Source organism: Chrysemys picta, chromosome 1 (genome assembly GCF_011386835.1).
Source record: "Chrysemys picta bellii isolate R12L10 chromosome 1, ASM1138683v2, whole genome shotgun sequence".
Taxonomy (NCBI): Eukaryota; Metazoa; Chordata; order Testudines; family Emydidae; genus Chrysemys; species Chrysemys picta.
This window is the reverse complement of record NC_088791.1, coordinates 329,913,179-329,938,606: the sequence shown is the minus strand read 5'-3', so window position 1 is coordinate 329,938,606 and position 25,428 is coordinate 329,913,179. Positions and strand designations below refer to the sequence as shown.

The following is a 25,428-nucleotide window of genomic DNA, read 5'->3' as shown; positions in this document are numbered from 1 at the left end:
CAATTTCAGAATGTAATCTTAGAAGAATCCCATTGGGAGTTGTTTAATTTTTGATACAGGTTCAACATGTGAGAACACTGATACACCCATTTAAAATCAATCAAAGTGAATATAATGCTCGTCAGATATGAAAAATGTACAGTACTAGAGTCTGATTCTTCTCTCACTGGTTTCAGTGTGATTTCAATGGAGTTATTCCTGATTTGCATTTACATTGGCGCAACTCAAATTGTTCACTGAGCGGGATTCTGGCTGGTGAACTAAATGGGAAAGGCTCCGCATCTCAAGTGAGAATTTAATCAAGCCCCTAGAGACTCAAGTTTTCTATTTCAGTCATTCTCAACCCTTTTTTCACATACGACCTGAAACTAACTGACAGGTTTCTCTTCAGTGACTTACCAAATCGCTTGTGGTGGCAAAGAATTGTGATACTGGGAGTCTGGCAAGAACACATGGGTGATTTTATTAAGCACTTGGTGGGGAGTGCTGCTTGGGGTTGGTAGAACATTGGAGATGATGGGAGTGGTGGGGGCTGGGTGCAGGGCTGGGTTTGAGGCTGGCAGGTGTGCTGATGTCTGGGTGTGGAAGTTGATGCTGGATTGGGGAACTAGTGGAGGGGAATTGGGATCAGGTTGGGTCAGCTGATGCTGGCTATTCGGGATGTGCCTCTTCTTTCCCCCTACACCCAACCACCTACCCATCATCTCATTGTTCTTCTCTGGGGCAATGCTGCTTCAAAAACATCCTACTATTTAAACTGGCTCTACAAACTCTGCTGGCTTTACAAGCTCTGCTACCCGTACCGGAGAGCTTAGCTGAATGTCGATGGAGATTGTAGATGGAAAAGGAGATGGGAAGGGGAGACCTCCACTGAGCCCGATCCTGCAATCAGTGTCACATGAGCAATCCTGAAATTTTATGCTTGCATGGAGTCTGAATGAAGTCATTGGGGCTCCACAAAGGTACAGGATCTACCCAGGGCGAGGGGTGAGTGGGCGGTAAAGAGGGTGCTGTGGAGCCTGCAGGTTTGGTGTGTGAACAGGCTGGAAATTGCTTCCCCGGACCCGCCAGCCATTCCGGAGCTTAGCTGAGGGGCGGAGAGGCTTCCCCATGCCGGTGCTGTGCAGGGCTTTGGCACATGTAGGGCTCGGCTCCTCCTGGCCTGTGGCCCCAGGCCAGAGGGTCTTGGATTTTCTCAGGGCGCCAGCCGAGCCAGAGGCAGTGGGGGGAAGGAAGGAGCCTGCCGGCCAGGCTGTTGATGAGCTGGTTTTCTGCACAGCACTGGGACCTGGATGCACCCCACTGGGGATATGGAGGAGCAGTGGGGCTTGGAGGGGGCGAAGAGGCAAAGCAGCTAGAGGACAGTGAGAGGGGGAGGATGTAAAGGGCCGATGGGTGGGCAGCAGAGGCGACCCGATGGGTGGGCAGCAGAGGCCTGTCCGCACGCACCAGCCACCACAGCTCGCAGCATGCAGCCGGTGCCGGCCAGAAACGGGAGAAGGGGCAGGGCCCTGCTGGCTGAGATCCAGCACGCAGTGTGGGGCTGAACTGATGGATAAGCATGGGGAGTGGCTGGCCCCACACTCTGCATCTTTGCCCCACCACCAACCTTGCACACTCACCCCCATTGTCAGCCACTGGACCTCCCCCCCCACACACACTCACCGCTGGTGGGAGGGCGGCTGGCGAGCAGGAATTTGGCCAGCAGCAGGACCTACCAGGAGGAGGGGGCAGAAAATATGGGACAATTTGCCCGTTTTTAAGAAAAAGTCAGGATACCTGCAGGAGGGCTTAAATATGGGACTGTTCCTTTAAAAATGGGACATCTGGTCACCCTAGCTTTGGCCCTGATTCAGTAAAGCACATGCTTACGCAGGACATACATAATGATACTAAAAGTTGCATTGTGCTTCCTGGTGTTTGTCATTCTTCATAGTGAAAGATCCATGAGCTCAGATTCTGCTCTCAGTTCCAACAGCTGACTTTAATGGAATTACGCCAGCTTTATGTCTGAGTAGTTGAGAGCAGTCTGAGGTCAAGCCAACACAGAAATTAGAAAGCAAAGGATAGATTTCATCTCCCCTATTAAATATTAAAATAAAATATTTGCCCTGTGCATCCCCATAAGGATATACAAATGTGAAACAACTAAATACCAATGAAAATGAAAGCCAGCAAGAAATGTGTGACAATATCTTCAGCAGTTGTCAAGTTACATGCAGCTGATTGCAATGCTATGTGGTCAAAACATGCTGTGGAGTAGCCCGCCTTTGTCCTACATGACATTCTCATCTCATAAGCAAGCAAGGAAAATATGGCCTAGATGAAATTACTATGAGATGGGTGCACAATTTATCGAAAGATTGTACACAGAGTAGTTAGCAATGGCTTGCTGTCAAACTGGGAGGATATATCAAGTGGTATCCTGCAGAAGTCTGTCTTGGGTCTGATACTATTCAATATTTTCCATTAACAGCTTGAATGATGTATTCCTTTAAAATTTAGAATCATAGAATATCATGGTTGGAAGGGACCTTAGAAGGTCATCTAGTCCAACCCCCCGCTCAAAGCAGGACCAATCCCCAACTAAATCATCCTAGCCAGGGATTTGTCAAGCCTGACCTTAAAAACCTCTAAGGAAGGAGATTCCACCACCTCCCTAGGTAACCCATTCCAGTGCTTCACCACTCTCCTAGTGAAAAAGTTTTTCCTAATATCCATCCTAAACCTCCCCCACTGCAACTTGAGACCATTACTCCTTGTTCTGTCAGCTGCTACCACTGAGAACAGTCTAGATCCATCCTCTTTGGAACCCCCTTTCAGGTAGTTGAAAGCAGCTATCAAATCCCCCCTCATTCTTCTCTTCTGCAGACTAAATAATCCCAGTTCCCTCAGCCTCTCCTCATAAGTCATATGCTCCAGCCCCCTAATCATTTTTGATGCCCTCTGCTGGACTCTTTCCAGTTTTTCCACATCCTCTTGTAGTGTGGTGCCCAAAACTGGACATAGTACTCCAGACGAGGCCTCACCAATGTCGAATAGAGGGGAATGATCACGTCCCTCGATCTGCTGGCAATGCCGCTACTTATACAGCCCAAAATGCCATTAGCCTTCTTGGCAACAAGGGCACTGTTGACTCATATGCAGCTTCTCATCCACTGTAACCCCTAGGTCCTTTTCTGCAGAACTGCTGCCTAGCCATTCGGTCCCTAGTCTGTAGCAGTGCGTGGGATTCTTCTGTCCTAAGTGCAGGACTCTGCACTTGTCCTTGTTGAACCTCATCAGATTTCTTTCGGCCCAATCCTCTAATTTGTCTAGGTCCCTCTGTATGCTATCCCTACCCTCCAGTGTATCTACCACTCCTCCCAGTTTAGTGTCATCTGCAAACTTGCTGAGGGTGCAGTCCACACCATCCTCCAGATATTGAACAAAACCGGCCCCAGGACCGACCCTTGGGGCACTCCGCTTGATACCAGCTGCCAACTAGACATGGATCACTACCCGTTGAGTCCGACAATCTAGCCAGCTTTCTATCCACCTTATAGTCCATTCATCTTGCCCATACTCCTTTAACCTGCTGGCAAGAATACTGTGGGAGACTTTGCTAAAGTCAAGGAATTACACATTCACTGCTTTCCCCTCATTCACAAAGCCAGTTATCTCATCATAGAAGGTAATTAGGTTAGTCAGGCATGACTTGCCCTTGGTGAATCCATGCTGACTGTTCCAGATCACTTTCCTCCACTCTAAGTGCGGATGATACCAAGCTTGGAGGGGTTGCAAGCACTATAGAGGACAGAATTAGAATTCAAAATTACCTTGATAAACTGAAGAATCAAACTGAAATCAAGAAGATGAAATTCAGTAAAGACAAATGCAAAGCATTTCATTTTTGAATGAAAAATCAAATGTCCAAATACAAAATGGGGAATAACTGGCTAGGTGTTAGTACTGCAGAAAAGCATCTGAGTGTTCTAGTGGATCACAAATTGAAAGTGAGTCATCAGTGTGGTGCTGTTATGGAAAAGACAAATGTCATTCTGGGATGTATTTAACAGGAATGTTGTATGTAGCACATGGGCTGTGATTGTTTTACTCTACTTAGGGCTGGTGAGGCCTCAGCTGGAGTTCTGGGCACCACACTTAATGAAAGATGTAGACAAATTGCAGAGGTCGAAAGGAGAGCAACAAAAATTATAAAACATGACCTATGAAGAAAGGCGAAAGACTCTGGCATGTCTCTTCTAAAGAACAGAAGGCTGGAGATAGGGAGGCCTGATAATTCTTCAAATATGTAAATGGTTATCATAAAGTGGACAGTGATCAGTTGTTCTTCCTGTTCAAGGAATAATCCACTTTGTTTGCAGCAAGGGAGACTTAGGTTAGATATTAGGAAAAACTTCCTAACTATAAGGATAGTTGAACACTGGAACAGGTTTCCTAGGAAGGTGCGGAATCCTCATCCTCTGGAAAGGACAGGTCAGACAAACATCTGTCAGGGATGGTCTGGATATACTTATTCCTGCCTCAGCACAGGGGGCAGGGCTACATGGCTTCTTGAGATCCCTTCCAGCCCTACATTTCTATGATTCTAAAATCTGAGTTTTTAATATTTAGACTATTGCTTTTGAACTGTAAATTAGGTACAGTGGGCCCTATCCTGCAAACAGTGATTTGTGTGCTTACATTTAAGCATGTGTATAGTTCCATTGCAGTCAACGGGACGCCCTGTGCGAATAAAGGTAAGCACAGGGGGCTATAGAAGAAGCTAAAAGCTCCCTGGGTCAGGGACCGTGGTGTGTGAAGAGCAAAAGTCAATAATTTCTGGGTTACTCTGCCTACGACTATGGGGTGCTGATCTGTATTTGGAACCCTAGTCTTATTCCAATACATGTAAACACATAAGCAGTAAATGTAATTAAGGGTCAGTAGAAAACCTCAAAATTCTGCTCTTACTTACACCCTTGCCATACTGTGTGATGAATGGTGTTGTGTTTGCATTAATGAAATACAGAACTGGGGCCTATATTACTCCTATGTTAAGCTATGGTTGTGTGTACTTTGGAGCTGCGTATTAAAGAACAACAAAAGTAATTCAGAAGTGAAACAGCAAGTAAGAGGCAGCTACTCCTTCAATATTTTCTCAGCATAAATATATCTCGTGGGTAGCTTTTATTGCTTCTTGTCTCCTTACAGAACACTTCTATTTTTAAGAAAAGCCCATCCTACTATTTTTAGTTTTGTGCTAATGGACTGGATGTTCCTTTGAGATTTTAATGCTTCTTGTCTTGTGACGAATGCTGGAGTGATTTGTATTCTGGAATCTAAAAAGACAGGTCTCCAGACAGTTCCCAGGGAGCCTCAACACCTTGTCCCAGCACACGTTCGCCATTTAAATTTGTTTTTGACAACTCTGCTCACACCAAGAGCAAGACACACACTGTCAATCTACAGTGTCCTATTTTAGATTACGGAAAATAACGAACAAAAATAAAGTCTTCATGAGAGAACATCTGTCTCCCACACAGCAGGCTTTAGTGACTGTGAGAATAAAATGATAGCTGTTGTTACAGAAAGTTTTTATAAATGCAAAGGTGCAGGCTATAAAAAATAAAAGCATCAGGCCAAGAACTTCAAAAGTGGCTAGTGATTGGCAGTGACATATTTGAGGCAACTGAATGGGGTTGAGGAGCCACCCTCTGATAAACAGGCCCATTAAAGGTGTGTCAAGTTGGGCACTCAAAAAATTAAGGCACCCAAAATCAGTACCCATTTTTGAATAAGTTGATGTGACTGGGATCCCAGTGGAGCCACGCTAAGTTTGCTTAATTACTGCAAACTGCAAAGAATGGGGCAGACAATCCCCAAAACTGGTGGTTATTCTGATAATTGGATTTACCAAGCCAGCAACAAAACAGTGTCCACAATTCGTTACTGGTTACCAGGAAGCCCAAAACACAGTTCCCTTAAAGCAACCAGCCTTGGCCTTCCTCCCAAACAGCCAAGTCAAATATGATGAGGATTACTGAAAATCTTGTTCATCATATAAAAAGTTCTACCAATCCCAAAGATCAGACACATTACCTCCCAGGTCAATGAATATTTCAGATCTTACCCAAATACAAACTTACAGCCAATTCTTATTAACTAAAATAAAATTTATTAAAAAAAGGAAAGAGAGAGAGTATTGGTTAAAAGTTCATTATACATATAGGTATAAATAGAGTTCTTAGGTCAGTTTCATAGTAGAAATGGTGAGCTTAAGTGTTGCAAATAGTCCTTTTAGAATTAGTCTATGGGTTACAGTCCAATGTTCAACACGAGGGCGATCCAAAATGAAATTGGAGACCTCAATCTTGTGACTCAAACTTCCCCTGGTGAAGCATAAGCAGATTTGAGATTAAAGGATTTGGTCCCAAAAGCCCTTTATACATTTTCCAGGCAGCCTCTTGACCACATGCAGTCCTTGGGCGAACAACAGTGTCTTTGAAGTAACCTCCTATTTTCTAAACATCACCGGCAATTAGCTAGATGGATTAATATAAGGTAATTGCCTATCACCCACCATTTGCAGGTGATTTGCTATATACTTCAAAGAGAAATCATGACAGTAATATCACTACATTCACAGTTAATTTAAATGTTAATATCTCCTTTTGATTTCTGAATTAACCATGATAGACAGGAACTGTTTGGTTACATTCTAACAGTATATATGTAAACACACTAAAACTCAAACATTATCTACTAATATGTCTCTAAAGGTTGAATCTGGGTTAATTAGTATGCAAGTTGCTTAACCCTTTCTGGCCCTGTGTCACACTTGGCCATTGAAGTTTGTTACACACACCAGATCTGTATTTCTCTAACCAGGAAGATGGGTGAGTGGCCTGATCTAAAGCCAACAACATTGTCTTTTCATGACCTGAAAGTCAGTGAATGCACATGTACTAAGTGATGGTCAATGGGGAAGAATATCACTTCCACGGTACACAGGAGCTCCACCAGAACTGACTGGCTGGGTAATTCCTGAATTTCCACCAATAGCTGGGGGCAATATTGACTCAACACAACAGGAGACACTTGCACTGCAGGATATAACCATTGGATCACCTTGAGCACTTATTTTATAGAAACAATGTAGGGTATAGCTGGAGGAATGGGCCTGAATTAAAATTCTACCCTGTGCCATGCTGTTGGCTAGTGTGAGACTTAAGATCTAAGTGTGTTTCTGAGGGAGATGAGCTGTACTGTTTACTTCTTTCTCTGGAGGAGGCAGTTATAGGGCCTTTTTTGCTTTCATAGGCTTCCAGCATTGTAACATGGGCCCTGCTTCTTGGGTTCTCCCATGTTTTGTATCATCTTCCTTAGCAGTAGCAGCAATACCAAAATCAGTACTTCTGGGACTGAAGTTGTGAGAGACAACTTACTGACAAAGTGACTTCCCACACAATGGCACTGTGCCACAGCTACAATATTTTTGGGGAATAAAATTAAATCCTAGTCATCTTCAGGCCTTGGCATTTCAGAGTATTGGCAGGAATTGTGATGGTGCTAGCTATGGGTGGGGGTGGATAAGGGAGAAAATCACCACTCGGGGCCTGATCATGTGATTTCAGTGAGAGTTTTGAGTGTGCAGCAGTTGGGATTGGTCCTGTGTGGTATAATGTCCTTGTAACATTGAGCGATAAAGGCCTGTTATATGATCTTAAGTAATTTTAGGACCAAGTTCACTTGGCTGTGCTGACTGTATCTGCTGAAAGTTCACTTTGAAATATCCTTATGCTGTTCATCCAGTACTTCTGCACAGCCATGCAGAAGATGCAAGCTTCACTCCCAATCTCTCTCTGCTCCAACAAGGACTGGGGATGCTATGGTGGCAGCACACTCAGGCCATTGAACAGCCTCTCCTGTTGTGTAAATATCCCATTGGGCATAGGTCATATTTTATTCTATTTTAGGGTTTTATACTGCCACCCATCACCATAGGATTTTGGTGCCTTGCCCGTAAAATCAATAGCAATAGCAGAATCTCATAGTAGGAGTCATGGAATCTATGGCATTTCTTCCTTTTGGTGTCCAAACTCTACTTGGGCTGGGGTTGTGGGTTTTTTGGGGGGGGATTTTGGGGTTCGTATAAATTCATGACATTCACATAAATAATTTTTAAAATATACTAACGCTTATCTGAATCTTCTGGACAGTAAATTCCAGTGGTTGTAATTATGGAGGTGGTATCATCCAGTAGCCGGGATGTTTATACTGGGAGTCAGGAAATCTGGGTTCTAATCCCAGCTCTGCTACTAACCTGTTGTGTGACCTTGGGCAAGTCATTTCACCTGTGCTTCAGTCGTCCCTTTCTTCTGTCTTCCCCATTTAGATTGTAAGTTATTTGGGGGCAGGGACCGTATCTCATTATATTTGTACATCACCTACTATAATGGGGCCCCAGTCACTGTTGGGAGTGGATGAGAGAAAAAGAGAATGAACCATACATAACAGATGTTAGTCACATTGCTTAATGCGCTACTGGAACATGCTCAGATATGAGGGTGATGAGGGCAGGCTGAGAATCTACACCGAATAATATAGAATAGGTGTTAGTGCAATATAAATAATAATATACTAATGTTTTTGTAGGGCCTGGTGTATGCAGTCTTTGAAGACACACTTAGCATGACCCTGGTTTCTGATGGAGCGGAGTGTATTGTGATATCAAAGGAGTTCTTCAAAAGGCACATGGATGAGGACTATCTCCATAAATTATGCACAGTCGTAAGTCTTGTTAGTCTAGAGTTCTAGCGTTAAGACCATAGCGATTATCTAGAAATGTTAGAGTTGCCTGAGGTGACTCGAATGCTTCCAAAAATGGGTGTGTTGCTGAACCGTGCTCATTGCATATGGTTGGTTATAAAGTTTTACCCTTTTGTGTCATGCAATTTCCTTGTTAGTGCCACAATACAATCAAACAACACACGCAGAAACAGTATAAGAGCTTAGAATAACTGATTTGCTGGGCAGGCACATTCCCAATTGTACAGATTTCCCGAGACGGTAACATACTTCTGGGCAGGGCGGGCTCTAACGTTTTTGCCGCCCCAGGCAAAAAAGCAAAAAAGAAGAGGGCCGCCCCCCACGCGAGCGCTGCGCTGCCGTACCCCCCCCACGAGTGCCGCGCAGCCAACCCCCCCCCCAGCGCCGCTGAAATCCCCACCCCCCCAAAACCACGCTGCCTGAAGCCCCCCCAGAGCGCCATGCCACCCAAAGCCATGCCCCCAGAGTGCCACGCCACCCAAAGCCCCCCCCAGCACTACACCAAGCCCCCGCCCTCCCGAGCGCCGCGCCGCCCAAAGCCCCATCCCCCTCCAAGCACCGTGCCACCCGAAGCCCCGCCCCCCCGAGCACCGCGCCGCGGAAACAAAAAAAAACCCTCCAGTGCTGCCTCGACGAACCAATAAATAAATAAATAAAAACCTGAGTGCCGCCCCGCCCCAAGGTGCCACCCCAAGCACGTGCTTGGTCGGCTGGTGCCTGGAACCGGCCCTGCTTCTGGGCATGGGGCAGTTGGCATGCAGGTGGAGCGAAAGTGTCTGCACTTAGATGGAATCTTTTTGCTTGTACACCTGTGTAAGAAAACAATAACAAATCCCTCCTTCCCCAGTAACTTAAACTATTGTTATGACTTCCAAGCAAACAGGATTGTTTGGAGTCTAGTACCGGGTTATCCCTTTTGGAATTAAAAGAGAAAATGGATACAAACACAGGATGTACAAGTAGGGTGACCGTCCGTCCCAAATTGGGTGGGACAGTCCCGAAATATAGAGTTCAAGTCCTGGTCCCGGGCTGAATGACTCCAGAACAGCATTTGTCTTGGATTCCCTGTGGTGCCGCTATGTGTCTGCTCGAGGCTAAGGGGTGGTGCCAGCCTCTTCCTGGTGGGGGGCACTGAGGTGGGCCTTATCTCTCTCTCGCCATGAGACCCTGCCCCCTGCTGCTCCTCTCCCTTCTGAGGCCTGCCCCATGCCCAGACCAGAAGCTGGAGCTGGGGAGTAGTAAGAGCCACCCAGGGAGCCCAGGCCACTGTGGGGAGCCCCAGATCCTCCACCTGTCCTGGACAGTGCACCCAGTGGGGAGGGGACACAGGCTGGGGGGCTGTTCTCAGGTATGCCAGTCCCCCGCTCTCAGGACAGGTGGAGGGTCCTGTGCTCCCCACAGTGTGATGGGCTCTATGGGCAACACTTACCAATGCCCGGCTCTGGCTTCCGGCCTGGCCATGGGGTAGGGCCTTGGGGGAAGAGGAGGAGCAGGGGCAGGGACACAGAGGGAGCGGGGCTCCTGCATGTGTCCCGCTTTTGCCTTTTGGAAAGGTGGTCACCCTATGTATAAGATGCAGCCTTTTTGATGTCAAGATGTTTTCAGCAAGAGAGAAACTGATTTATTGACTATACAGGGGAAATAGTGAAACTGACTTTACTCAGACACATGTTTAGGGTGTACGTTGTGTCCCGTAATAGGTTTATTCCCCTGGATCCCTGGATGGTGTGGTTTCTGGCCCACTATTTTGTCTTTCACATCTGTCTTACACAACACACAAAATGTGAAGCAACCACAGGACTATAGTGGGGTTTAAATAACCATGTTTGCTAAATAAACGCACCATGCAAGGCCTAGCTACATATCCACTACTGCTCTGGGAGGCTACTAAACTGACAGAAAGTGTCACTAGAGGGTTTATAGCTATTTGAAGGGATACTACCCAATATATATTAAAAATGCACCTTAACTTTTAAACGTGGGTATGTTTTGCTAGCACCTGCTTTTATGGATATCTGAGGTGGTTGTAGGTAGATTGAAAAAAGATTTAGAATTGTTGACTACCGTAAGTGGTTTAAATCAATGTTGTTCACGAAAGCATAGATACTATCGGGTATCTATTTATAACATCCTGTGGAGAATATCTGTTATATGCTATTAAACTTTCAGGCAAAAGATACATTTTCATAAATCTGCCTAAACATTTTCCAATAATATATTGAATTAAACAGTGGAGGAAAATAATCCAGTTGATGGATTTTCTACTTGAGGAAAAAGAGATGATCCAAGAGCCTGACTAATAGAAATAATCTGTACCGGTTCTCTTCAAGGATGGTGTTTTCAGATGAGAAATACCATTTTCTTGGGAGAAAAACACACTGGCTGGGAGAAAATTCCAGAGTGGAACATAATCAAAATTCTGTGTGAATTAATCCTGTTTGGGTTATGATGGCCTCAGTAGAGGGCACCTGAGGAAAGTGCAGCCAGACATCACTGTCTATGCATTCAGCATTTACGCATGTGTTTGCTAAAGTAATTAATCCTCCACTGCTAAGACATATGGCTCAGCAATCTCAGAGTCTGCCAATATGTGCTCAGACCTCACAAAAGGAAGATCCCACAGGCAGATATTCCAGATTAAACAAATGAAGAAAGGAACTTTTTATTAATTATTGGCATTACATTAACATCTAGAAGCAACAACCAAGATCAGGGTCCCATTGTACCACTTTAATACCACATACGGTATGTCTACACAGCAAAAACTGAGCATGCGCTAGCCTACCTGAGCCAGCTTAAATCACGCTAACGGGAGTAACACTAGCACTGCATCCAGTGCAGTGTGAGTAGTACAAACCCAGCATGAACATTGGGTAGGTCCTAGCCTTGCTGGGCCACTCTGAAGCCCATGTTTCACTGATACTGTTACCCATGCTAGCTGGATTCAAGTTAACTGGGGTAAGCTCGCCCACATACAGCTTTTGCTGTGTAGACCTGCCCTTAGATCCTGCCCTGGAGAACTTTCAGTGTACATAGAAAAGACAAGGTAAACAGAGGCACAGAGAGAGGGAGGTGACTTTCCCAAAGTTACATGGGAGTTATAGTTTGGGCGGTTTATGCCCTCCTCTGAGTTCCCCAGCCAGATTACTTCTCTGCATGGCTCAGCAAGAGGCACCACTGTGATGCATCATGGGAGTTGTAGTGAGAACAGGAGCACAGGGTGTCTCAACTACAACTTCAATGGAGGCTCTGTGGCAGGCTTTCAGAACTGAAGTTTTGTGTTTTAAAAGTTTTCAGACAAAGATTTTTTTTATTATTATTATTTTTGGGTGTGGAAAGGTCAAAATTTTCCACAGAGGAAAAAATAACAACAAAATTTTCCAACCAGCTCTAGCAGTGACCAAGGGGTGAGCCAGGAAGATGTTTGCAGCTGCATTTTGAACAGACTTGAGGGAGGCAAGGTTACAGACATTGATGCCAGAGAAGAGGAGATTACAGCAATCAAGGCAAAAGATGATCTGGGCATGGACAAGAGTGTTTATCCTCCCAACATCTCTGGGAGGTATTAGCCCAAATTTACAGACGGGGAACTAAAGGCACAGAGAGACTAGATGACTTGTCCAAGATCACACAGGAAGTCTGTGCCAGAGCAGGAAATTAAATGCATATCTTCCAAGTCCCAGCTTATTACCCTAAGCACTAGACACATCCTTCCTCCCTGTATGTTACATCATGTTCCTATTGTTTTACTTATCCTAACATGTTACTACATATTCCTATCACTGTCATCCTCACCCTCTTTCATCCCATTCGACTGTCTTGTTCGACTTGTTTGACATCCCATTCTACTGTCTTCTCCCATTTGACTGAGTTTTGTTTGAATATATGCCCCAGTACTTAACTCGATCCACATGGGCAGATGGATTGCAGGACTGGAGCCTAACTTAAGTCAATGGGATGCCATCTGTCTGTACAGTGTCCACCCACATGGGACTGACTGCAGGACCAAGGCCATAGGCTGGAAATTCGGTGAGGCACGGACTATTTTTCAATTCATGCTTGTACAGCACGTAGCCCAGTGGGGCCGCGCTGCTGACTGAGGCCTCTGGTCACTACTGGAATACAAACAATACATACCCATAATAACTTGGAAGCAATGTCATGTAACAGTGAAATTTCAAATGGAAAACAGAGGGGCTGCACCACTTTCCATCAATGTCAGGGTCCTGCTTTATGTCCTGCTTAACAGCAGCAACGGCTGGCGGAAATGGGCGAAGGATTGTGTGCGAATGTGAAATAAATACATTTTATGGAGATGCTAATGATGCACACACTCACACTCATTCCCAACAGCCATTACTGCTGTTAAAAATCCTTTCTGTTACATTGCTGGAAAGCTGCGCATCCCCTCAGCTTTCCATTTAGAATTTCACTGTCCCGCTGAATAACCCTATGTTCACCCTCACATTCTTGGCAGGCTTTTAATGTGTTTGCTTACAGCATAATTAACTGTTCTGGAGTCATTACTTCCCAGCTCTGACTTACATTTAGTCTCATCAGTGTAATTACTCCACCGTGTACACTCAGTCAAGTGTGCTACATTGGGCCTGGACAATTTTTATTAAACAGGGGCAAATGAGCGGTCAACTCCACTATTACACACACAACTGGCATCTGCCCTTAAGAGCAGCACTGGCTCTGTTTGCGCGTTTCCCCAGTAATGAGAGTTCCAGTCAGATCATTCCCTTTGCACACTTTCTCTTTATCAGATTGGTGTTCTCTCTACTGTTAATACTAAGGGTACGTCTATACTTACCTCCGGGTTCGGCGGTAAGCAATCGATCTTCTGGGATCGATTTATCGCGTCTTGTCTAGACGCGATAAATCGATCCCGGAAGTGCTCGCCGTCAACACCGGTACTCCTGCTCCGCGAGAGGAATACACGGAGTCAACGGGGGAGCCTGCCTGCTGCGTGTGGACCCGTGGTAAGTACCTTGTGGTTCGAACTAAGATACTTCGACTTCAGCTACGTTATTCACGTAGCTGAAGTTGCGTATCTTATTCGAACTGGGGGGTTAGTGTGGACCAGCCCTACGTTAATTGAATACATAAAACAACAAACTACACAGAAAACCCAAGTTTAAAACAACAGTCAGGGACTGTGACAAAAGCACCATAGACCTTAGTGAGTTAGCCAGCATTGTCTCACATTCCATATATTGTGTGCTCTAATACTCAGATAGAGCTATAGGCTGTGAACTGGCGAGCCTGTCCAGACGGTACCCACCTAAAAAATGGTGGGCGGTATTGCTAACCCCAACCCTCCAACAATCATGGCCTTCAAAAAAAATCATTAGATTGATTCAAAATCATGAGGGGTTTTTGTTTGTTTGTTTGTTATAAATAGGCTCTTTATTTGCCTTCTGGTTTCTGAGCTATTGGGGTACATTCAGATCACATTTTCTAGCTTTTCCTGCAAACAAGAGGGCTAGAAATGTACATTTTTTTAGATGAAAGCTAAGATGCTTGTGTAATTCTTTGACTGAGAGTTGGAGCTTTAAGAAAAACATCAGATGTCACTAGACTTGCAATAAAATTGGGACACCAACCAAACATGGGGCCAAAAGTGATGTGCCCAGATCCACAGAAAGACTCAGTTGCCAAAGTCCCAGACTTAGGAACCAATGAGAGCCATAAAAACCCCACTCAACTGCTGCCTAACCTTGTAGGTGCCTAAACTCACTTGACACATCCATTTTTGCCGTAGAAGTCACCTAGGTACCTACTGTGCTCCCTGTGGAAATGGAGGCTGCTGTCTCAGGATGCCTAAGCCCCAGTGTGATCCGCTAATCAGCTGAAGATAAGTGTTTCCCCACCTCCCTTGTCTGCAGCCATTATTAAGTAGGATTGCTCAGAGCATGCCCAACTCCACACAAAATGGCAAGCAGGAGGAAGGCTCCATTGTAGTCTTTAGCCCAGTGGTTAGGGTACTCTTCTAGGATGTGGGAGAGCTGGGTTCAATTCCTCCCCCCTCTGTTGGATGAGAATTTCCCACCTCTGAGGTGAGTGCCCTGAATACCAGACTATTGCGGTCATTCTCTCTATCCCAATGCATCTTTAATTCACTATCTGAAGTGGAACAGCTTCAACAAGAGTGAGCGAGACAGAGTCCTGTATCAGAATATCCCATAGTCCAGAGGTAGGGAACCTCCCTTGGCAATCCCTTCTCATAGGGCAGAGGAGGGAACTGAACAAGGCTCTCCTACAGTCTGGGTGAGTTCCCTAACCACTGGGCCAAAGGTTCAGGGAGGCGCCCCCTCCCCATTTTGTGAGGTGTTAGGTGTCCATTGCTGTTGTTCCTGCAAGAAACAGCCTAGGCTCCTGACACCAGGAGCAGGTTCCTGGCTGTGGATTCCAGAGAGAGGTGCTTCCCTCCAGCCCAGACCTGGCTGCCTAACTCCTGGAGAGAGGCAGGGCTTAGGACACACTCCTCTCTTCGGCATCTGCAATTGGCTAATTTAGGCAGCTCCCCACCTAGTGTGCTGGCATTTGTGGATCCCATTCTTAGGTGCCTTTCTCTAACCATGGATTGTATGGGAGCCTCAACGCCTCAGTCAGGGTTTGTGGAAGCCTGGGTGGCTGGCCACCTAAAAGTTAAGTGTTGCAATACTCAGCATGGCAACACCAAACTCCCGTTGTAGCTCTGGGGCAAAGTTCCTATTTTGGCTCTCATAAAAGAATGTGGAGAAGCCTCTCTCCTGGCCCTACATAACATGAGCCACTGAAGATCTACGGGCCTTGGAGCACATCCCTTATGTTTATAAATCTATGCTTCTTGGCCAAGTAAAGACCCGTATGCACAGCCCTTGTGCATGAAATATATACTTTACACTACAGGCCTGAGCCACTGCAGTCAATGAAAAGACTGCCAATGACTTCACTGGGCTTCAGATCAGGCCTTATGGGCATGGGCTGTCTCTGGTCATGCAGATGTTGCCTGCCTGTCATTTGGGCCTTGCTCTTGCAAACTCTAAGACTATGTCTACACAGCAGCTTATGTCAGCATAATTTATGTTCGCTTAGGGGTGTGAATAAACCACCTCCCTTAGCGACATAAGTTACACTGGCATAAGCGCCGGTGTGGATGATGCTATGTTGGTGGAAAAGCTTCTTCCATCAACACAGCTACTGCCACATGCATGGGCTGGAGTATTTAAGCTGACGGGAGAGCTCTCTCCCATCCATTTTGAGCGGCTACACTAGAGAGCTTACAGCTGCACCGCTGGAGATACCTTGCCGTGAGATACACGCTTAACCTTTCACACAAGTAGCCCCCTTGACATTTGCAGAATAATCAGAGCTTTAGGGACCATTTTGCCACAGTCCCAGAGTTTGTGTTGTAGTAAGCAAAGAACAGAGGAAAAACTACAGTTTTGTATTTGGTTCTATTCTTCTTTGGAAATAAATCAACATTTAGATCACTCCCTGCCCTTTCTTCAACTTACTCAGCAAGCAACAAATACTTTGCCAGTGTGCGACAAGAGAAGTGTTACAAGAAATAAGCTCTCTCGCACTGCTGTAATTGAAAATCTTTCATAGTAGTATCCAGATTAACATGACATTTTGTGAAATAAGTAATAAAACACAAAAAAATAAAGTTGAATTTATAAATAGTTCAGATCAGGTTGAAATAGCATCTAATGCATTTCATCTTTAAGTGAAGTCTTCTTGCTAGGTGTAATAACCTTCCATGCACTGGATTTACACTCAAAGAGCTACATTCTCCTTTCAATTAATTTCCAGTCAATGGAGTCTGCTGTGGGGTAAATGAGAAGAGATTATGTCTCCAAATGCCTAAAGGCCTTTGCTGAGAGTTGCTGCTGTTGCATACAAGAGAGTTACGTTAACCTATAAAGCCTTAAAAATCAGACGGCAGTTGAGACAAACCCTTTATTATTATGCTGATTCTGAAAAAAATAAAATGCAGTATGTTTATTGGAAGGAAAGTTGGGGATTTAAAATCAATGAGACTTTATTGCATCATGGATCATTATTTCCCACAGCTTTAACATTATTTTGCCATTTAGAGACTGAAGAAGCCGCAGGCTACCAGCTACCAGCACAGTAGCTTTATGTTCTGACTGTAGCTTAGAAATGAGCTAAATACAGTAATTATATTAACGGACCTTAGATTTCAGCTCTCACTTTCTTGAAGCAAGCTGTCCTGTACATCACCATTAAAAGGCCCCCTCCATGATGTAAAAGAGGAGCAGTGCAACGATGTCTGGTTTTGCTATGCTGTTCAGTAATCTAGTTAAAGACTAAGAAATACAAAGTCTCGGACTCAGGGCCTTTATTTGCCATTTTTTCATTTCATAGGAACAAAGGGACAGCAGAGGGAATGAAAAGGTAACAAAATTAAAAAGGGAAAATAACCCTATTTTTAATTCCTGGTTAGCCTGTGACATACAACGCCACAAGGGCTAAGCAGCAATCAGAAAAAGGATTGTACCTGGGATAAAAGACTGGCATTTTCAAAGGGTCCCAATGAAATTCAGTTGGGTACTTAACTGTCTTATGCACCTTTGATAATTCAAACCAAAAGTAATATGGGAAAGCAAGTCTCATGTTAGAGGACATTAATTACTAATTGTCAGGGATAGAAAGAAACTTTGCCTGTGCTCATCTGATTGCATGAATGTTCACTCTCCTATCTCAGAGATATCTGGCACTAGCCTCTGTCCAAGATAGGCTTAGATATTGGGTTGATTTAGCATGGCAATTCCTATGTTCCTATATAACCTTGGCCTCCATTCCATTTGAAGGCTTTTTATTAATCAGGAACCACTAATAAAAAGAATTATTTAGATTTAGAAACATCTTGTTCTACCTTCCTCAGCTTCCTTAAAGCACGGTGCCTTATAGGAAAGGAAATAACTCTTGACATACGTTATCTATATCTTACTGTAGTTACAGCTACAAGCTGCTGCATCTAATCTCCTAATTGCACTTCTTTAGAGATGCAACTAGTACTGTCCGATACATACAGTGACTTAAATCAGTCTCAAAGACATTCAAGTCATTTACTTCAAAAGCTTTTTTTATTATTACCTTTCTTTTCCTTGATATCCTCATCATCACATTTCTATAGCAAGAATGATTCCTTCATTCTTTGCCAGATTGAAGCCTTTAGATAAAATTAAATTGTCAAGGAAGCTCAACTTTGCTGTATTTAACTCTTCTGTGGAATAAAAACCTGCAAGAACCTAATAAGACAGTTAAGCATTAGACATGGTGGTGTAAAGACTCTAGATAATTTTATAATGAACTTTTCATTCCTGTGTCATCCTGGAGGTTACAGCAGGATTCTTTAGTAATGGCCCAAAACACTGAAATTGATGATAGTTCTGCTGCAGCATTTTGGACCAATGCAGTAGATTACTATAGTTTGTGTATAAAGGGTGGCACAGGTACCACAGGTATAAAAACCTAAATGTTAGATTTCTTCACCATACCTTTATTTTTCACTGATACTGTTCAACACACTCAGAATCAGTTTACTATTCCTTTGCTCAATTTGAATTACGTTGGCATTTTAATTATATAGTCACTTTCATCCATACACCTCCAAGTCCTTTGCAAATGAGGATAAATGCCTTTATCCCCATTTTACAGAAAGAGATAAAATACCTTATGTGAGGTCTCCCAGTACATCAGCAATGGAATCATAAACAGAATGCATGTTTTCCTGACTCTTACTTCAGTGTCTGTGGCTCAGTGGAGTTCTTTCCTAACATAAAATACATGTGAACGATTGGCAATAACTCACCGAAATACAGGGCAGGCTCAAGATGGGACTCCTGCTACCTTTGAACTAATATTCCTATGCTCTTTTCCCATAATTTATTAATCAATAACTATTCGTTTAATAACATGCCACACAACATTGGCTACCAGTGCAGGCTAATGTTGTCAGGCCAGCTAAGGGACCTTTCAACACACTGATTACTGGAGCTGTGCAAACCCTTCCCAGTTTACTTCCAAAAGAATTTGCAATCTTTATCGATTTGGTGGGGCCTGATATGTTAAAAGGTTTGGGTTCAAAAGAACACAGTTTTACCACATTTGAATCTCACTGCAAACCTAATGGCAAATTTAAATTTGCATGAGTGCTCCTGCATTCCCATAGGCTCTCCAGGAATGGAAGTGGGCGAAGTGAGCTGTGACATGTGACCTGCCCCAATTCAGCTTTTCCCAGCAAACAGGATTCCATTGCAAAATGCACTTATCAAAAGCAGCCTCCTGGTACTTGTGCGTGTCCACATAAAGCATTATTATAAATGTGGGATGAGAGCCTCAGGCCTGGGTAAAAGGACTGGAGGTGCATAATGGGGCCCTGGGCCTGGCTGGGGGAGAAGTCCCATAGTGCAGGCACTGCCACAGACAGCTGCCTTCTGAGGCCCCTCATGCAAGCTGTGTTGTAGAGGTGTGCTGGGGGTGCAGCTGCAGCAGATAGTGCTGCAGCGATTGTAGGCAGTGCTGTGACCCAACAGACAGCCCTGGGATGCTACCGGAACAGGCGCCCCGGATTGTCTTAATTATGTTGGAGGCCACCAAAGCAGCCCAGGATTGGTAGGATATTAAACTAGTTCTCCCCCTCCCACTCCTAGGAGATCGGTGCTGCATCTCTAAGGGGCACAGTGCGGAATTTCACCCATGGTATTTAAGGAAAGGTTATTTGAAAAAGGTGTAGCTCCTTGTTTGATAGATTGTGACAAGCTGGCAGAGAATAAGAAGCCAAGATGTAGGGTTACCATCCGTCCGTATTTCCCCGGACATGTCCGGCTTTTGCGTCTCTAAATAGCCGTCCGGGAGGAATTGGTAACAAGGTTAAAATGTCCGGGGTTTTTTTCTCCCTCACCTCCCTCCCTCCCTTCCATGCAGAGTGTGGCTGCTGATTGGGCGGCTAGGCTGACTGACCCACTCCCATTGGCCTCCAGCAGCCAGAGCCCTCCCCTGCTTCCCCCTCCCTCTCTCTGTAGTCCTGTGTAACACACAAACGGACCCACGTGGAGCCAGAATGGTAAGAGGAGTGGGGGGGGCAGTCAGGGAGTGGGGGAGTGTTGGATGGGTCCCCAGCCTCCACCTGCCACCCCCCCCTCCGTGGGTCCCCCATTCCTGTCTGCCTCTCCCTTGTCTGCTGTGCTGGCTCTGACAGTACACGCAGACAACTGCTGTCTGCTGCCCCCGGGTCCTAGTGCCCCCATCCACTAATGGGAAGACAGGCTGCCCTTACCCTGCCCTTCCACCCTAGTCCTGAGCCTCTCCAACACCCCAAACCCCCCAGCCTTCATCCCCACACACCCTAATCCTCTGCTCCATCCCTGAGCCCCCTCCTGCATCATGAACCCCTCATCCCCAGACCCACAGCCCTCACCCCTGCATCCCCTCCTATCCCCAAACTCCCTCCCAATCCCCCTCCCTCTTCCCACACACCCCCTCCTGCCCTCAAACTTCCTCCTAAAGCCTGCACCCCCTCCCTTTGCACCGCCTCTCACCCCCAAACTCCATCCCAGAGCCTGCACCCCTCACCCCCTCCTGCACACCCACCCCCTGCCCCAGCCCGGAGCCTGCACCCAGCACCCAAACTCTATCCCAGAACCTGCACCCCTCCTGCACCCTAATCCCCAGCCCAGGACCTGCACCCCAGACCTCCTCCCCCCACCCAACCCCCCTCCCAGAGCCTTAGGCAGGTGGGGTGGGGGGTTCTGGGCACCACCAAAATTTCTACAACCCTGCCACCCATGCGAGTGGATAAGGGTCAGGGCAGTCAGGGGACAGGTAGGGTCCTGGGGGGGGGCAGTTAGGGTAGGGGGTTCTCAGCAGGGGACAGTCAGGGGACAAGAAGCAGGGGGGGTTGGGGTTCTGAGGGGAGCAGTCAGGGGGTGGGAAGTGGGAGGGAGTGGATGGGGCGGGGCTAGGGCGGGGCTTCCCCCCCCCCCCAGTGTCCTCTTTTTTGTTTGTGGAAATATGGTAACCCTACAAGATGTATTCACTTGAACCTAGTCCGCAGATTACTCAAGTGAGTCATTTTCTGTGCTGTAAATGCAGTGGCCCAGATATGCATTGCCAGATCTGAAAATCCATCAACTAATTGTTTTCAGCTATTTGGGTAGTAGTAGATTACATTGCAACATAATAATAGCACTTCCACAGGGCTCTGTGGTTTCAGTGTGCTCTTACTTAATCTATCCACATGACGTCCTTGTGAGGTAGATAAATATTTGTGTTCCCTTTACTATAGATGTGGAAACTTGGACAAGGCCTGGCTTTGAAATGAATTTAAACCAGGAGTAAGTCCACCAAACCCTAAACAGTTCCAGGGCTATATTTTCAAGCCCAGTAATAGCCTCATTGTGTGTAAGGGGGTCATAGTCCAGCCACAAATCGCCAATAGAGAATTTTCTTGGCATCGGGGAATTTCATAACGACACATCTGTGCCACCACTAGGTTGCAGCTATGCAGTTTTGGCTTGGGAGGGGGTGTGGTGAAGCTTTACTACACTATGTCAGTTCTTCATTGGCAAAGTGCCCCCGCAGCTGAGAATCCGTCCCATAGTGCTGGAAAATCAGTGTAAGTGAGATCAGAATCTGTCTCAAGGCGACGATAAGGTGTCTTGCCTAGACAAACACGGTGGTCCTGATTCTGACATCATTTATACCGGGATAAAAGTGGTGTTAACTCCATTGCCCTTAGTGGAGTTATTCCAGATTCACATGTAAATGTGAGCAGAGAATGGGCCCCACCAAATTGCTCTGAGATCCAGGATTAGAATTCAGGAGTTCCTGGCTCTTAGCCACATGCTCAGTCTATTTGAACATGTCATCTCACTGTCTGGCTGTATAAAAAAATGAAAGCAGCATCCTGAAACATTGTGAGACCTCCATTCAGTTGAAGAGAGATACTTAGTTTCAAGTTTGGATACCCACTAGGTATCCAATATAAATAGAATATAAAGAAACAGTAGCTCAATTCAATATATAATCCTAAATATTCCCATAATGCACTGGTGTACTGCATATGTATTCGGGAAAACTCTTTTGCACAACAATCACTATAATGCAAAGCTTTTGGATGGTTTAATAGCCCATCTGTATTTATCTTCCTACTGCTTTGCAAGTCTGCATTTCAAGCCCCAGTGATCAATGATACTGCTGTGTAGTCATATGAAAGCAGTGTATGCCTCACTCTACTTACTGTCATAAGATTAGCTGTGGATAGCTAATAGAGATTACACAGTATATTTTACCATCAGCATTTATGTTTTCCAGGTTCAGCCTTATCCTTCTAAAGAGATGCTGGAGAAAAAGATGCAAGACTATATGAACTGGAAAGCATACAAATCTCTGCTGATCCATGGACCACATTAGCCATTTTGAAGTTGCTGGTAATGTCAAGTATTCAGAAGCTTTAAAAAATATCCTCACCAAAATATAATTTAATACTTGTTTAAAAAATATATATTGCATGGGGGAAAGATGCTTTTTCTACCACTCCTCCAATTTCCTTTTTTGTTGTATGTGTTTGTAAACAAATATATGATGCAGACATTTTTGTTGTTGTTTTCAAGTAGCTTGATGCAAACGCTTCCCTATAAAAGTGCTTTCATTTGAATCCTGCAGTATTTCCTTTCCTTTCAGAGAATAATAAAATGCAAGAATTCATTAAGTCATCTGAAAGCAATTTTCAATTATGAAAATACAATTTAAATAAGGGGGAGAGGAGTCTTTGAAGATGACAAAAGTGGAAAGTGATTGACACACTCAGTTGTCATCTGGAATCAATTTCACACTTGGAGAAAAATACCTCAGCTAGGGAAAGATCATCTGTCAGCAGGAGGCAAACTGCAGGGAACGGGAGGGAGACAGAAAGTAAATCCCAGCTCAGGCAGAATATCCAGGAGCCAGAATGCCTTCAACAAGGCAAAAATCAAAACCTCCTAATATAAATACTGAGCATTGTTGCACTGGCAACCAGAGCAAACATGGAAGAATTAGAGGAATAGAAATAGCAGTCCAAATCTTCCAGTCCTTGACTGGGGTCTTATTGAGGCCCAATACTAATGAGCTTCAAGGACAGCTTGTCTAAGCAATTTCTGTGAGGTTTCACATAAAGTTTTTACAGCTGCTGAATAATGTATTGTTTTGCATTTTAGAGTAAATAGTATTAATAACTAATTATAATAGTGTGGAGGTCTCTAGCTGTGTTCCAAGGACTTCTAGTGGTCTGGAAAGTAGTTGGCACTGGTCTGCAGAGCTGGTGGGTCACATCCTGCTAGTTCCTTCTTCTTTCTAGCTGCTAAAAGACATTAAAAATGCACTAGATCCTTTCCTAATGCGCCACAGGGATGGGAAAAGGGAAGTTGTCTGTGGTAAAAAATGGGAGGTGGCTCTATTAAAACCTGGTTTGAGAAATCCTGTAACAGTCAGTTCACACTGTGGCAAACCAGGGACCGTTAATGGACTCTTTTTTTTTTTCCAGTTTGGTGGAGGAACCAAAAGCATCAAAAACAATTGTTTCAGGTTTGACCTAAAAGGAAACATTTTGTTTGAGGTTTTGTATTTCCTTTTTTAATTTTTTAAAAATAATATTGAAGTAAAATTCGAAATGCAAAGTGGCATCATTTCATTTTCAAAATGCTGAGATGAAATGTTTTGACGTCTTTGGAGTTTATTTTTTCAGCTAAAAGAGTTCAACATGAATTGGCAAAATGTTTCAGTTGACTCAAATCTACAATTGTTGGCAAAAAAATAAATAAATAAATTGTCTGACAATTTCACCTAACTTTACTCCTGAAGATGTGGGTGGAGGGAGGAAGGCAATTTGCAAGGGCTATGACTGACAGTCAGAAGATCTAGAATCTGTAAAATCAGGCTTTTATTCACAATAAATACTTTTGAGCTATTTTGGTGCATACGAAAGGGAAGGACTAATAACCCGCATGATTTGAGCAAAGCAAATGACAAGCATAGATAGCTGGGAATGCTTCCCCATATAGCTCTGCTAACATACCTCTCTCTTGACATCCACTGCTCTTGCTTTTCCCATTCCTTAGAGCAGGGGCTACATTAAGCAGTGAAACCACCCACATGTTTGTTTGTGCCCAAGGTAGGATAATAATTTTACAGACGAATTTTAGTGCTTATGGGTAAGATAAGTGAACCCCATTACTATATGGGGGAGAAACTGATACTGTTAAAACTCCAATTGTCCCTAATGATAGAGAAGATTTAAAAGAAACAAGGTGTTTGTGAGCATTTGGGAAACAGAGATATTTAAAGCATGTGCATAAGGTAATAGAATTGAACGTCAGATTTAATAATAATAGGGTCTTAATTCTCAAGAACAGTAAACAGCAGCACAAAAAAACCCAAACAAGGACAAGCCTTCATCCCCCCATCAGTCATAACTGTTGTCGGTGGCATTATCCGGTGCATATAGTAAGTTATTATACCAGTCTGCTAAACCACCAAGAGAGCGAGAGAGCAGAAAAGTTATTTCAACATTATAATTCTGCTTGTGTTTTTCAAAACGGGGGAGAGCGAGATTATTGAAATCAAGAAGGTTGCCTCCTTTGCCCTGCATGTGTCCAGTGGAAATAAAAGCTGTACTTCAGAAGCATCCACTCACATTAGCACATGATTAGGCATTCGTGCTTTAGGAAGACCCATTAGATTGGTGTTCTGTACTGGTCAAAATAGGAACCTGACTGCTTTTATTCTCCTCTGAAAGTTTATTACTTTAAAAAAATCCTTTTAGAAGAGAAGCAGGACCTGTAACCATTAATGGCTTGAAATATGAATATTTGTCTATATTGGCCTTCCAGTCTGGTTCTTTCTGAGAAGTCGGATACAGTAGGTTACAGACAGCACACAAATGAACCCTGGGTAATATTTTCAGAAGTGCCTAAGTGGCATAAGAGCTTAAGTGTCATTTTCAGAAGTACCTAAGGCCCAGATCCTCACAACTATTTAGATGCCTAACTCCTATGGGACCCAGGCACCTAAATACTTTTGAGGATCTGGGACTTAGCACCCAACACTCATTGATTTCAGTGGGAATTAGATTCTTAGGCAGTTTTGCAAATCCCACTATCTGCTTCTAATACCTTTTAAAATCTGGCCTTAAGTCACTTTTGAAAATGGAGCTCAATTCACTTCAGTGCATTTGAAAATTTTACCTCTTGCCTAAAATCTAACTTCAGTAACAGGGTTGTTAAGAAAAAACAACAAGGAGTCCTTGTGGCACCTTAGAAACTAACAAATTTATTTGGGTTGTTAAGAATGATTTGCCCATCCAGAAATTTGTCTGTTACAGAAGAGTAACTGTCAGTAAAGAGGGAGCTGCACTAAGAGACTTTTAGAAACTAGACCTTTAAAAAAATAAATCTTTATAATCCAGGCCAGGGGTAGGCAACCTATGGCATGTGTGCCAAAGGTGGCATACGAGCTGATTTTCAGTGGCACTCACACTGCCCGGGTCCTGGCCACCAATCCGGTGGGCTCTGCTTTTTAATTTAATTTTAAATGAAGCTTCTTAAACATTTTAAAAAC

General features: G+C 44.4%; 1 protein-coding gene across 2 annotated transcripts in view; it reads left to right on the top strand.

Annotated features, from left to right (window-relative positions):
* LOC122172105 (uncharacterized) overlaps positions 1-25,428 on the top strand; it is a 160,530-nt gene that overhangs the window by 96,503 nt on the left and 38,599 nt on the right. The window contains exons 14-15 of one of the 2 annotated variants that reach the window (XM_065581672.1): positions 8,641-8,775; positions 22,147-22,262. In XM_065581672.1, coding sequence (XP_065437744.1) covers positions 8,641-8,775; positions 22,147-22,245 — 234 coding nt within the window. In that variant the 3' untranslated portion in view covers positions 22,246-22,262. Of the gene's footprint in view, positions 1-8,640; positions 8,776-22,146; positions 22,490-25,428 lie in introns of those variants that run through there. The other variant, XM_065581671.1, reaches the window with a different exon arrangement.